At 44.9% G+C, this 14,663-nt stretch overlaps 1 protein-coding gene across 2 annotated transcripts in view; it reads right to left on the bottom strand.

Moving 5' to 3' along the window:
• The window catches only part of nSMase (neutral sphingomyelinase), a 43,796-nt gene extending 29,435 nt beyond the window's left edge, over positions 1-14,361 (bottom strand). The window contains exons 1-5 of one of the 2 annotated variants that reach the window (XM_050191161.3): positions 14,041-14,361; positions 13,913-13,958; positions 9,623-9,719; positions 7,628-7,704; positions 4,950-5,133 (exon numbers count right to left, since the gene is read on the bottom strand). In XM_050191161.3, coding sequence (XP_050047118.1) covers positions 4,950-5,133; positions 7,628-7,704; positions 9,623-9,719; positions 13,913-13,956 — 402 coding nt within the window. In that variant the 5' untranslated portion in view covers positions 13,957-13,958; positions 14,041-14,361. Of the gene's footprint in view, positions 1-4,949; positions 5,134-7,627; positions 7,705-9,622; positions 9,720-13,912 lie in introns of both variants that reach the window. The other variant, XM_050191160.3, reaches the window with a different exon arrangement.
• Between the last annotated feature and the right edge of the window lie 302 nt (positions 14,362-14,663).

Raw genomic sequence — 14,663 nt, forward strand, 5'->3', positions numbered from 1 at the left:
TGTCAGAAGGCATGGGCGAGCAGGAAAGTGTGTGGGTGTCGGCATGCTTGCATCCCGAGCGGTAAAGGATGTGAATATCCAATGCTTGTAAATGTAGCGTCCAAGTCGACCCAATGGATCCTTTAATGAAGCTAGCCAACAGAGTGAATGGTGATCAGTGACGACATGAAATGAATGGCCATACAAGGGCAAAATTTTTGTCATGCCCAAACAATTGTCAAACATTCCTTTTAGGTAACTGAGTACCTGGACCCTGGCTTAGAGAGAGCACAACTTGAATATGCAACTACATACTGAGAGAAGCCTGGCTTTCATTGGGCAAGTACCTCGCCAAGTACGATCCCATTGGCATTTGTGTGTACCTTGGTTGGAGCGATAGAATCGAATTGACGTAAAATGGGTGAAGTCGGGAGACGACGTAATGTTGCGAAAGCCTCAGCACACGCCAGCAACCAACCAGACAGATAGCAATCACCGGTGAGCAGTTTTGTCAGTGGTGCTATTATGGAAGCGAAGTTCTTTACAAGGCGGCGAAAGTATGAGCGCAGACTAAGGAAGCTGCAGAGTGCTTTCCCAGTGGTAGGTGTAGGGAATTCAGCAACAGCACAAAGTTTCTGCAGATCGGGAAGGATGCTGTCCTTCGAGACTATGTGGCCCAGCACAGTGAGATGGTGAGCTTCAAACAAGCGCCTCTTTATATTAAGTTGAAGTTCCGCATGCGTCGAACAGATCAATACTTTGTAAAGATGACGGAGCTGACCATAGAAAATCCGGGGAGAAAATGACGGTGTCATTCAGGCAGTACAGGCATGTCTTCCATTTTAAACCACGCAAGACACTGTCCATCATCCTTTCAAATGTTGCAGGGGCATTATATAGGCTGAAGGGCATAACACTGAATTCGAACAGCCCACTGGGAGTTGCAAAGGCCGTTTTTGGGTGATCAGATCGTGCCACAGGGACCTGCCAATAACCGGACCATAAGACTAGTGATGAAAAGAATTCGGCTCCCTGCAAGCAGTTCAGGGCAATGTGTGATAGAGGATATACATCTTTGTGTGTAACTGTTTAATTCGCGGTAACCGAAGCAGAAACAGATTGGGCTGTCTTTTTTCTTAACAAGAACAACGGGCAATGACCACAGACTGCAGAATAGCTGAATGAGGCCACACTGAAGCATGTCATCAACTTGTTCGGAGGTAACACGACGCTCAGCAGGGATATGCGGTGAAGGCACTGTCACAAAGGCGCTTGGGAGCCAGTGCCAATTGGATGGAAAACAGTGTGCGTTCAGCCTAATGATACCTTCTGGCAATCAAATGAGTAACAAAACTGGTGTAGCAGTGCAAGGAGTTTCTTGCGATGTGCCTCTGCAAGTTCATCGTCGATGGCGGAGCCACACATATTTAAAGGTGGGTGATCAGGCATACGAATAGAAGGTGTCAAGGCACTGAGTAGCAAGTTGTGTGTGTCGTCAAGGCAGAAGATGGAGGATACGTCGAATACCTGAATTGTGCCTATACACTCTCCATGAAGTAAGGTTGAGGGAGTTGGCAACGGATTCGTCGCAGACAAGGATGCAGTGCCACTGGGCATGTCAAGAACTGCAAATGTCAATGCGAGGTTGCTGCGGTGATGAACAGTCCATATGCAGCAGCTATTAGCAATTCTCGCCCTGAACTACCTATTTTCTAAACACATTTCCAAAAACGCAAACGATATCTAAGATGCCCTCAGGCGAAAAGAATAAAGCTGTTAAAGAAGCACTTCCTTGGTATCATTCCGATAAGACACAGCGCGATTTTATATCCTTTACAAACAAGGCAGGGTGAAAACTTTGCAGCTCAAAAGAATCGACAAGAGTTATGCATGGAGCGAGTAGCAACAGTTAAACATGTGCGAAGCCACGCATAAAATAGATGTAAAAACATGAAGTGTGCGACAGCTGGTGCGAGGATTTACCGCGCCACGTGAAACCAACAATTTCAGTTCTTGCAAACTTCAGTAGCTTTAACATACAACGCAATGCGCTCGTGCAGTCGTGCTGCCTAGCTAGCGCAATGCGGTAAAGAAGCGGAAAACAATATAAGCGGCAAACAGCATTCCGAACTTTAGCGAAATGCCTTTAAACCTCATGCTGCACTGCCAACGAACTTTGTTGCTCACGCGTCTAACTATGATCGAGTGGAAAAAAAACACCGACGAGACAAAGGAAAGGATGAGAACAAGAAATTTCCCTTCGAAGTGACTTTTGCTACCGTTGCTCCCGCTGATGAGGCTTTGCCGGGAATGATTAGAACCGTATCGCTGGCACGTTTTCACCGGTATTTGGGCCCCCCACCCTGCAACCATTCTTCGACATTCCCTGAAGCTTTGGCCACCCCACATGTGCGAATGGTGTTGCCTATGTTGCTCTGAAAACGTGAATAAGACAGAGAAGCACGATGAACGACACAACAAACTACGGCGCGCGCCAGGCTCTCTCTCGCGTGTTCTGCGCAAGGCCGCCACCAGTGGCGCGTCCGTCGGCGTGCACGGCGCGGATAGCAAAATGTAAACATGCTGACGTGTTCTCCGAATATGGCTTCAGGTGAGGCTGTGTTAGCCTAACAACACGCACTGCAACATGATTTCAGCTTGAGTACAGCGACATATTAATTACACATTTTTAAAATTGAGCTTAGAAATAGGTTTGAACATAAAATGTGCACTCCATTTGCATAATACAACATATTATGCTTACAGAAAGCATATACAAACGAAACCTTTTTACAGAAATCTAGGAAATTTTTCATTCGAGTAAAGGGAGAACTGGCTTCGGAGGTCGGCAGCACTGCTGGCCTCGCACCCACAGGAGATCACGTGATCACCTACACAGTGCGCGGGGCAAACTGACTGTGTATCATGCTGCACATGTTGACAGGAAATGTCTGTGCGTTTTCTCTGCAAGTTTTAATCAACAACCGCCAGTATGTTTCTTTAGGGACAAAGGCTTTTGTTTTCTCAACACCATCATCGTAACTGTTGAACAAACTGTTGTAAGTGTAGCAACAGCAACGAATGCAACACAGTAAGTCCCGCGAGAAGATTTGCTGATACTGGAGATTTTCTGAACAGAGTGCGCGTCAGCATTTCTATGCGACACGAGTGAGTACTGTGGAGAAGCTGCCACCATAGGCAGCTACTGCTCTAGTTCGCACGCACATTGTGTCGTTTCTAGTTTCTAGTGGCTGAAAAACATATTGTATAATAGTAGTTTGGTGATGTACTGAACATCCTCGATGTTGGCACACTGGACATTATTGATGCCCAGTATCGGCGTCGCGTGCGCGTTTCGGTGGTCAGCCCAAGACAGTGTCTGCAGGCATTCTCTCGTGTGTGCCGTTCCTATTGCACTTGTGAAAGTCTTGCAGGAACAATGTAACAGTTACACCCCTGCTGCATTGTTGGGTACCAAAGCGTGCAGAGCAAGGACGGTCCGATACGATGTGTGCATAACGCTTTCAGCAGACGACAGCGGTCCCCACTTCTACTAGATGTTGCACGAGCCATGCCAAAATAGCAGCCACTGTCGTTGGAAGGGGTTCAGAGCAGAAATTTCAAACTGAACTTCATAGTTAAAATGTATGCCAATAGCCCAGTTTTTTTTGTGCATAAATATATTGGCGCCTCCACTATCAGTTACAATGATAAGCTGAGAATAGTTGGACGGCCACGTAATGACCCGTTTAGTCCTTTGAGGGTGTTTACCATACATGTACGGCACTGCTGATCCATCCCGCATTGTTTTTGACGTATATGTAGGGCACTGATTTTGTATTCGATATTTTGTGTGTATTCAACATCACTGGTTGTTGAGAGGTGCTGCCATCTCTCTGGAGTTGGCCACAGTGATTTGAAATTGTGTTTACACTCACCGGTGCACACAACTAGACTTGTCTACCTCCAGGTGCTCGATTGCGTGGGTATGCGTATCGTCTGCTACTTCCAAGGCATGTCTAGAGGAGATGCTATTTTTTTTTTACAGCCACAGCTATCACTTTTCCAGTAGCCTGGCGTGGCCAAAGATCAGAGATAGCAATCAGATTTCTCTTTCTTTGCCTTCGGTTGGGGTTCGCGTATTCCCTGTGTTAGGGTGCACGCAGTCATAATTTCAGTGTGGCCACACCCAGCGCCTCTTCCTGGTGTAACTGCTCAAACGTTTCTTCTACTGACTCATTTCTGACGAGTTTCTTCTTCTGAGAAAACGTGTTTTTGGGACAACAAATTGATAAGCATAAATACTGCAAGACAATTTTCTCCATTTTTAACTGTATAGCGTATTCGTGTGTACACTGTTGGTGCGAGTAAAGCATTTTTGAAACAAACTATTGCTTACAATAAATTGTTGTGTATTCATTAGCTTTTAATCATTTCCTACTACTAGAAACTGCGATATAAAAATATTACTGCAGGAACTTCCTAGTGGGACTTGTCAGATAGTGCATAAGCATTCTTTTCGGTCGCTCATCTTACACACACGTCTCTGACATATCCGAACGCGTTTAGTTGTACGATGGCAATGTTTGCTCAGTCTGTTTTTTTACTCAGATATTTGTATATATCCTCGGAGAACCCCATGTATATCTAAGGAGCACATCCTGCCATGCATTAAAGACAGATGGACAAACAAATCTCCAAGGGAAATAGCCCAGAATGCTTACACATTAAAGTTGGCCACAGGGGACAGTTTTTAAAAAAAATTTGACTACCTGCAAAGGTGTAAGCACTTATTTGGCTACCCTCAGCGAGTTCTGCCAGCGTGCTTTGACTTGGGTAATTTCTTTGGCCAGAATGCGGCATGAACTTGATAAGCACAAAAGAAAATGGGTGAATTAAAAATGATCAGCTTTGAATGCGGCCACCACTGTGGAGTGAGTTCAGAAACGTCTCGGGTCGTGATCACTCACATGCGTGACGTAGAGGTTGACGTGTAGCCCCCGATGGCGGACCTTGCAGAGGCCGACCACCTTGCCGCCGAACCAGTCGCCGTGGAAGATCTTGTGTGCATAGCCGTTCAGGTTGTACTTGAGTAGGCCAGTGTCCACGATGGGGCTCTTGGAGAGCACGCAGACGCCGCTGCCTATGACACCGCTGCAGTTGCACATGAATGAGAGAGGGAAGGCCATCGGATCAGCATTTTCGAAGATGAAGCTTAACTGGTGGAGCGAAAACGTGAAGACGGAGGCAAGGAAATGTAAAAGCAGCGTGGTGAAGTGCAGACCTACAACTTAATTCTTAAATATATTTAAAAAAACGAAGAAGGCACCGAACAGCATCAATAATGCACTGTCTAGTGGCACAATAACAATAAAGAAGACCTACTTCCAAGCATTTAGGTACATAATGAAAGCGCACATTAATTACCATTCAGAGATTTAGGTACACGTCAAAGAACTACAGATGGTCAAGACAAATCTGGAAATCCCCACAACTATGTGCCTCAATCATATCATGATTCCGAAAAAAAAAAAAATAAAACATGCCAGACCAGGAGACACATACAATACAGTGGAAACTGTTATATAGCTACAGAAAACAACTACAAAATGGTACATATCCACCACACACACAGTGACAAACATACATTAGTTATGCGAAGTGTATGCCCCTATTATGACCTCATTTACTATATTGTTTCTGTGATACAAAACAGCACATTATCTGAAACAATGAATAAGCAACTGAACTCAACTACAGCACTACTGTCACTGACTTTATAAGCAACCATACTGCATACGTTACCAAGAGGTTCAAGCAAGGATTACCATAAACACTTGCTTCACATTAAATCACACAAAATGTGCAATGTTAGACAGTGTCAAACCAAACCTGACGATAGCCTAAGCAAAACCTAAATATACTGACAAACAAATGTACACACAATGTTTTACCTCTGTTTTCTATTTTGTGACAAGGCCTTAGCTTACACACTGCTCGTTTTGTATAAGTGCAACCATCTTCAATTCCTATGTTATTGGTTTTTACTTTGGTTTTGCACTGCCAGGTGTTTGTTGACTTCTGGTTAGTTAAGTTTTTGTTGGTTGTCTGATTCATGCTTTGTTTTCATTGCAGGCACCCTTGTTACCCGATTATTTAACATTTTTCTTGAAAACTACGTCTGGAACTTGCAGTGACACTCGACCTCTCTCACGTCCCCAGACATTCATTTCTTCCCGCATGATGCCTCCTGGCCATTTGGCTTACCCGCACAACACGCACGCTGCAGATGAAGTCAGTGTTGCAGTTAGGAAGCTACGATGAGAGATGGTGCGAGTGTTTTGATGCGAGTGCCCTCTTATGGTGCGGATAACTTAGGTGCAAAAAGAACTCGCTTCGTTTTCCATAGTTTCAAGACGGCATCACACGTGGACCGACTATAGGCATGTCAGTGTACCTCACGAGGCTGTCTCATGAAAGGCTGCCTGGTCAGGTCAAAGCACTGCACAGGCCACGTTTTTAAAAGCTGAATCTCAACAATCTGTGTTGTTCTTGCTGCTGTCATCTGTGAACAATATTCGTGCCTGTTTCCACCTCACAACATTCATATACAAAAAAGAATGAATACTTGCAAGATGTACATCGACACAACACCTAAATGTGGAAACATTTAGGTGTTACAGGGAGGAATTTGCTAGTAATGACTATTCTTGTGTAGGATGTGGAAGTAATGTGGAAGTGCAGTTGTTATCGCAATGTGAAGGTGTTCAATACCTTGCAGATGCCATTTAGGGAAAGAATTAGGGGCTGCTGTTACCCTTCTCACTCATTGCATAGGGGGGGTCTGAACTTTGGCAGCCTTGATGTCACGAGGCAGCATATGTCGATTAGCTTGATTATCCCGAGTGACAAATCAAAGTTGCCCAGGTCCAAGTTGCTATTTAACACAAAAAGAAGACAAATGTGGACGCCCGAAATACGCACAACAAACCGAAGATGCCGTCTTTGACTGTAGTCCGACAAGTCGCTAGAGGAAATTCTTCGAGATGAGGACTTGTCACAATGAAATCAAGGGAAAAGTGTCCCACTGTTTGAAGGCACTGTTACAGGGAGGAACTTGCTAGTAATGACTATTCTTCAGTAGGATGTGGAAGTAATGCAGAAAGCATCGAGCCCGTCTTGCTGATGTGCCACGGTATGCACCCAAAGGTATACGATGACGTGGTCACTGATGATGCATTCTTGGCCAATCTCCCGGAATGTGTACGTGCCACTGTGTGGGTGCCCGAGTAGACAAGCAGAACGAGAGACATGAATTGAAGAAGCTGGCAACAGTAAACTGAGGGACTCGGCTGCAGTGAAGTGGAGAAGTCAGGAACAGGAGCAGCCGAGTGTGGAGAAAGAAGTGAAGGGGTCCAGAGTGTGCAGTGAATGAGGAGCACTGAGCTACAGAGAAGTGAGGACATTTCAGTAAACATCAAAGAAACCTCCACTTATCCTTGATTCCCACATATGTGTGCGATCTGCCATTGTTTTTTTCAGTGCAGTGGAATATGAAAGTGCGCATAGGTGCATCAGTGAAAAAAAAATCGCTGGTACTGTAGGTTTCGCACTGTAGGTTTTAGTTGCGTTCATGCAAAGCACCCACCTGAAGAAGTAGTGACCGTAAGGCAGGTTGTGCTTGGCCTTCCTGCGGATGCGCTTGAAGTCTTCCTGGCTCCAGATCTGCGTAAGATTTCAGATGACCTCACTTCATGATGTGAGCAAGTCGGCCCTCTCTAAGGGGCCCCGACACTTGAATTATGGGCTGCATGTTAAACCATACATGCCCCATGGCAAGCTGGCAAACTTTGGCCATGTTATGGGTGTTGCAGAAAATTTATAATTGAATGTTTTACATTGCAGCTGAATTGTACAGCGCTCTGGAAACACTGACAGGTGACAAAGTAAAGGGCAGCCTTTGCAATCAAAATGTGCAAAGCTTGCATATGGCTTCGTTTTTTCGCATGCAAGCGAAAAGCGAAAAAAAGTTTCTGCAGGTATTCTCTGGTTTGCGCTGTTTTCCTTGTGAGAGTGAGATAGCTGTGGGCACAATGCAAATGCAACGCCCTTGCGGTACAGTTCAGTGCTGGAGTGTGTCAAGCAAGGAGAGTTCCACACAGCTTTTGCATGGTTGTAAAATGTTTCAAAGCAGACGAATTTTAGGTTGAAATGTGTGTCGAGAGCTCTGGTTTTGTGTCTATAACCATGCTGGCCCCTCTGCTCTCAGTAACAATGATTAAGTGAGAATGATTGGAAGCCCCTTCAACTAACAGATATTATGTAATTGGTGACATTTTACTATAGTGAAGGTAAACAATTCATAACAGTGAGAAATTGAATGGGTAGTTGTGAAAAATGGGAAATGGAAGCGCATGTAGGCCAGAAAGCCAACAGGGCAGCAATGAGGATGTAAAACAGTCTCTGCTGTAACAACACCTGGTCACTTAATGAATAACCAAAGCCTTCATACACGAATAAAACAAGCCGCCTAAGCCAGAAAGACGACATGACAACAGCAAGTTGCGAAAAGTTGCACAATCTTGGATCCCACATCAATATATCGTTGCTTAAAGGACCCTTCACCCGGGCCCGATTGCAAGTTTTGGTTATACACTAGAAGTTTTAGGGTGCTGTCTTGGGAGTGCCTTACAAGAAGAATTTTTTTTAACTGGTTTACTGTTAGAGGATGCAGGAGACATCGAAATATGGCATTGCCATGCTGCAAGTACGTGTGCTTCACTATCAACCCAGACACTGTCTCCTTCTCCCTCTTTTCGTTGTGCAGGGCATTCCCGGTGGCAGTATTGCATGTCCTGCATTGGCCAATTTACCGAGGTCACGTGTCGATATCGGTGACACTGCAAGCAGTGTTTTATGTAGAAGCATTTGTGCGTGTGACCTTGATCCTCTGGATGGAAGCGGGCTTCGCCCGAGAGAAAAGGCATGGGGGCTTCTGTTTGAAAGTGCAGTTGTTATCGCAATGTGCAGGTGTTCGATACCTTGCAGATGCCATTGTAGCTGCGTGGTCTACATGCTACACTTGTCTGTTTTCAATGCTCAAACCTGGTAAGGGGCCCTTTAATGTAGGGTTGAAACAAACCTAAGCTAACACAATACAGTACATATGCAATGTGTCTTGGGCATTTCATGACATCAAGTTTCTTATGGCAGCTTCAATTTCACATTCTGATTTTTTTCGAAAGTGTGTGTTACAAAATGCAAGCACCTTTACATCTTTTTTGACTGATGTAGAAATTTAGAAAGTTATGAACTTTGACTCAAGATGTTGATGTGAATTATCAGGTGTATTCAAGGGACAATAACAGCAATGAAGAGTTCCTTTTTCCTGAGGAGCATTAATTATTCTAAATGAAGTAATTACCCAAATCTAAATTATATAAATTTCGGATTTAGGAATTTGTAAAAGTTCAGCAAGGTATAGCCAATAAACACCACTTGAATTTCGGGCCTGGCAATATATTACTTAAAAACATTATTTATGAAGCAGTTTCGAAAACCACCCAGCACTCAAACAAAGGGTTAAACTTGGATAGTAGCTGCTGCAAGGAGAATGCGGCAGCACATAGTCCCGCATGCTCACCTCTTGAAGAAACACGAAGTCGTACTCGGTCGTGGCGAGGTAATTTGCGATGGCCGTCATGCGTTCGACGCGGTGCTTGCTGATACCAACAATGCCCCTGTGAAGCAAAAACAGGACAGTCAGGAGAATCCACCGGCAGCAGGTGACCAAAAGAAACCGAAGGGGGGAGGGGGGGCTACAAAAAATAACCGGACTGTTTATCCTGGGCAATGACACTTTGGCGTTTCTTAAACACAGCAGTAACCACTGCTGGCTTAAGACCTTTTGCACTAGTATGACAAGTGGTGCAGCTTATAATGAAATTGGTCATTTATGGGATGTATGTTTGGCATAGGTGTGTAAGCACCCGTGCACTGATAATGTTCGAATAATAACACTGGTTCATCCAGCTGGTAAGAGATAAACGAAGTGATCGGACATAACCTAGAAAGGTCAAAGAGATTTGGAACCTGGTGTACAAGAAAAAAAAGAAAAAGAAGAATTTGAATATCTATGGAGGGACACCAATACAAACACAACACAAAGCACACTGAAACAGAGACACAAACACAACGCAGTCTTCCAACTAACCTTTACTTGAATCACAAATAACACTTCCCTGTCATGGGTTTGGAAAGGCAAAAGTAATTGGGAAGAGAATCAATGACTCGTTCTTCCGAGTTGCTTGGTTCGCAATTACTGAAGCTTAAAGCCTGAATTTACAGATGGAACATAAGCGAGGCAACACATACGCGTTTGCTCTGCCTTAACTCCTTAACTGCCGATGACAAGTTAGATTATCATGATAAAGGTTGTACTACCATGCAATTTTTATGTATAAATAAACAATAGACAATGTCTTTTGCTGTATTTTTTAACAATAGCACTAAAAGTGCTATGGGTATTCCAGGTATGACACTTTAAATAAAAACATGGTAAGATAATTATAGGTTTTAATAAAATCTGCATTTTTCACTGATCTTTTGACATTTCTCATGGTAGTTAAGTTAATGACAATTTCAGTTGCAAGTCAGCCATATGTCATGCTGCCACTTCTCTGTCTGGCCTGTAAATTTAGGCTGTGCACTCCAGTGGGAAGGGAATAAGTGTCATCCACCAGAAAGGAGCACAGAGCTACAATGGAAACCCCCCCACAGGTTTCTCGAAAAGAAAGTTTCACATTTGAAGAAAATCCATGCTAGTCGAAGAATTAACGTTGAGATCAAAGCCTTTCCTGTGTAGTCAACCCTACAATCTGAGAAACTAGGAGGCAAGAAGATCGCACAGCGAGGCCAAATTAACCGACAACTCAAAGCAATGGCACACTGAAAACAGCAAATCAGTTCTGCAGTAATCCTATCATGCCTTTGCAATTTATAAAAAGAATAAAGGCCACAACTTGCCCAGCCACCCTATCTCCACTGCCTTGAATAATTTCACACGTAGTTTGAGAGGCATTTCTTGCCAAAACAATAGATTCCTGAAACAACAACCTGCGGCCGCAATCAGTGACCAAGCAATACGTCTACAGCTCTGTAGCCGGCTGCCTAGGCATTCACATATGCGATGATGCATGTTTACAGCTTTGTGTGTGGCCACCTAGGCATTTACATATGTGACTACAGGTGCAAACTGCTTTTCCAGGAATGTGTTTTAGTGAGGAATGCAGATCGGGCTACTTACGAAATTATCAAGGTAGTGGAGAGAGATAGTGCAGCTGGGTGCATGTCATCAGGAAACTTCACTGACAAGGGGCGTGAATTCCTTTCACAATAACAAAGGTACAATAGGTGGCACTGTGCCATAGATCACCTCTGCATATGCTGCTGCATACGTTTTTGTGCACTTTGTTTTCATTTCTTTGGTGCCCTGTTAATTTTACCCTTCCATGCATACAACATATGCATATGTGTGATGCTTGATTCAAGTAAATATTAGTCGAAAGACAGTGCTGTGCTCACACAACCTTTCCAGTCTACTTTGTAAAATATCCCCCTTTGGTGAAATACTTGTAAAATATTTGATTGTCGTATCTTCATGGTAACTCAATGTGCGTAGGAACTCTTTTAATCTTATTGCTACTATGAATTTACCCATTGCATGCTTATTACTGATGCTTACTAAACGATCACCCATTATAACTCTTGCAGTTGCATGAGTTATGGAAATCTACATGTATGTATTTGTACACATTACTTTTTTGACAATAACAATGACTCTCGACTTCTTGTGCCATATTTGCACTGGTTGCCTGTAGTGGATTTGTCATTCCAGCTTGCCCAAATCAATACCATGTATAAACTGAGAGGTTGGCATGGACGACATTTACAAGATGTGAAGTGATTCGGCATCCTTACAGATAGACACTGCATGCTACAATATTCGCTACCTCAAAACAATCCCACTTACAGCTCTTACGATAATTTTCAATCAGTCCAAAGTCAAAGCAATCAGTAACAAACTCCACATGTGCAATGTCTCGGGAATATTATAATTTATTAATAGGCCATGCTTCAGCGCAGACAAATGGGACAAACAAACACAAGCCCATTGACAAGACATTCTACTCGCAAGAATCATAAGACGAGGTTGCACGTGAAAATCTGCACAGTGAACATACCAGTATGAGGTTGTCCGAAGACAAGCATGGCAAGCTTTTTGTTGCCGCTATCTGAAGTAGCGTATGCCGAAGAGCGGAAGAAAATTCAGGGAGACTGGTTTATGTGCAAACAACCAGCTCTCACGGTTACATATGAGTTTGTTTTGAGGCAAGCCACTCTGGGTGACTGACCACAGGCATAAATAAACATGACAGTGACTTCCATCAAGCAATCAAGTCAGTACCACAGCCAAGTGGCACGGTGTAATTGTCTCTGCCACGATGACTCAACACCAAACCCACAAGAGCTTGCCGGGACAAAAATACTGTTACTATATAAAGCCGGCAGCTAGTCACTCTGCCACCACATAGTGCCTCTTCTGCATCCCTACATGCTTCACAAAGGTAATACCAATCATGCACGTACGTATGACACACATGCATCTACATAACGAATGCAAACAGCTTCCACAAGCGGAGAACAACGTGTTCATAAGTCAAACTCTTGGGGAGGTCATTGACCCACTGCCATAAACAACACTCTTCTTCAAGCGTGCACGCGTACAATTTCCGCCGTACGAGCAAGCTTGCACACGTGGGCCCTCGGCATTTCTGTCCCCTCGTCTGGAAGGCCCAAACCCTTAATCGGCGTGCGACAACCACAGCAAATACGCACAGCAATGTCAATTGAAGTATATGCGCATACAATAAAGGACCTATATATAGCAAGTAGCGGGCCTGAGCTGACCCAGAAAAAAAGCGGCTAGCGCCGAAAGCAAGCCAGAGAATGGTACACTGCGTTGACTGGATATGTGTGCCAGGCGCGCACACCGGGCGCCAAACGAACGAGAAAGGAAACGAAAAAGAAAGAAAAAGAAAAGAGAATCGATGCCGGCAGCGAAAGGACGGCCCGACGTTGCAATGAGGAAGCGCTCCGCCTCTTTCGTTTTCTTGATCCGTTGCGCCCGTTCACTTTCTCTTCCGCGAGCGATACAGCGATACAATGATTCGGCGCAGCGGCTTTTTTTTTTTTTTTGTCTGTTTCCAGAGATTTTGAGTAAACGACGGGTTACATGCAGATATAAAATTAAAGTCCGACAAGTACATGCGCTATATACTGTTAAAATAAGCCAGCGCTTTCTTTATTATTTTGCGGCAAACATACACTTCTACAAGGGCTGAGTCACACGTTATCAGCTGCTGATCACAAACGACAACGTGTCTATAAGGGGCGCATCCACACGCTATCGCCAAGTCATTAGTCATATTAGGCGAGATTTGTTTGCAAATGATCAGTCATATGGCGCGCGCGTATTTTAACGTCCTGCGGCACCTTTCACAAATTCCTACATGGACAACACGAAGAAACGCCGCGGAAAACACTGCATTTAGCGCGACAGATTATCGCATAAATATTTTTTTTACAGGTTTCGAACTGACGGAGTCGAGAAGCTACGAAAGAGCCATTCATTCAACGAGATCACGCGACGGCCTCCACTACAGCGATTGCAACTGCTACGCGTCCCGTTCCTTCTCAACAGCGAAAAAGAGCTCCAGAAAGATATCTCACAGCACGGCGGAAAAAGAGCAAGAGACACGTTGCGCCGCAATTCTATTCTTTTCAGCTTACAGAGCGATGGGTTTATTAGGCCTAACTCTACGGAAGCAGACGTGACGGCAGGGCTTTACAACACGGACAAAAAGCAACTTACCAGCAGTTGAGAGTCATCACGCGCACTTCGACTTCCATCTTCATTCCTGCGAGATGCGTTTCACAAGAGGACTGGTCATGAAGCCGCAACAGCGCGCTTCGAGCTGGAAAATAAAGCGAGGCGCTTACACGGATCAAACACCAAGCGGCGGGCGATAAGCCAGAGGAGAAGCAGACGACGACGCCAGCTGAGCGATCGCGGAACTCCTGGTGATCGCTTCCGCAGTCATGTGGATCGCGGAATCACGGCTGGCAAAATTCGTGCTTCCGTTGCCACCAGCGCGACTCACGCTGTGTTTGTTGACGTTTCACGGCATTGGTTGTAACACTTTAACGTGTTGTCGACGCAGCAGCAGCAGCACGAGACTCGAAGGAGGCTTCTTGCAGGAAAAGGGACTGAATCTGAGGAGAGGCGAGCGGGCGACGCGCGGCAAACTGAAACCCGGCGACGCGCATGTAAAGACAGAGAAAGAAAAAAAACAGGGACGCCGCCGCTACGCGCGGCCTGTTCTAAATACACTTCACGCTTCGCGCGCGTTGTCCTGGTTCGTCACTGTCGCGGTGGTACTACAGCATGCTCACACGCGTCGCAAGAACGTCTCGAAATAGCTCTGAAGCCTTCTCTCAAAGTGCGTACACCACTCAATTCACGCTTCACACACAAGGCGACGTCGAGCGACCACGCGACACTCCACTACGGCTGGTGCGCGTCACTCTGGAGTCTTTTGCAGCACGGTGCGACGGTTTTTAAG

Source organism: Dermacentor andersoni, chromosome 10, assembly GCF_023375885.2.
Source record: "Dermacentor andersoni chromosome 10, qqDerAnde1_hic_scaffold, whole genome shotgun sequence".
NCBI classification, from domain to species: Eukaryota; Metazoa; Arthropoda; class Arachnida; order Ixodida; family Ixodidae; genus Dermacentor; species Dermacentor andersoni.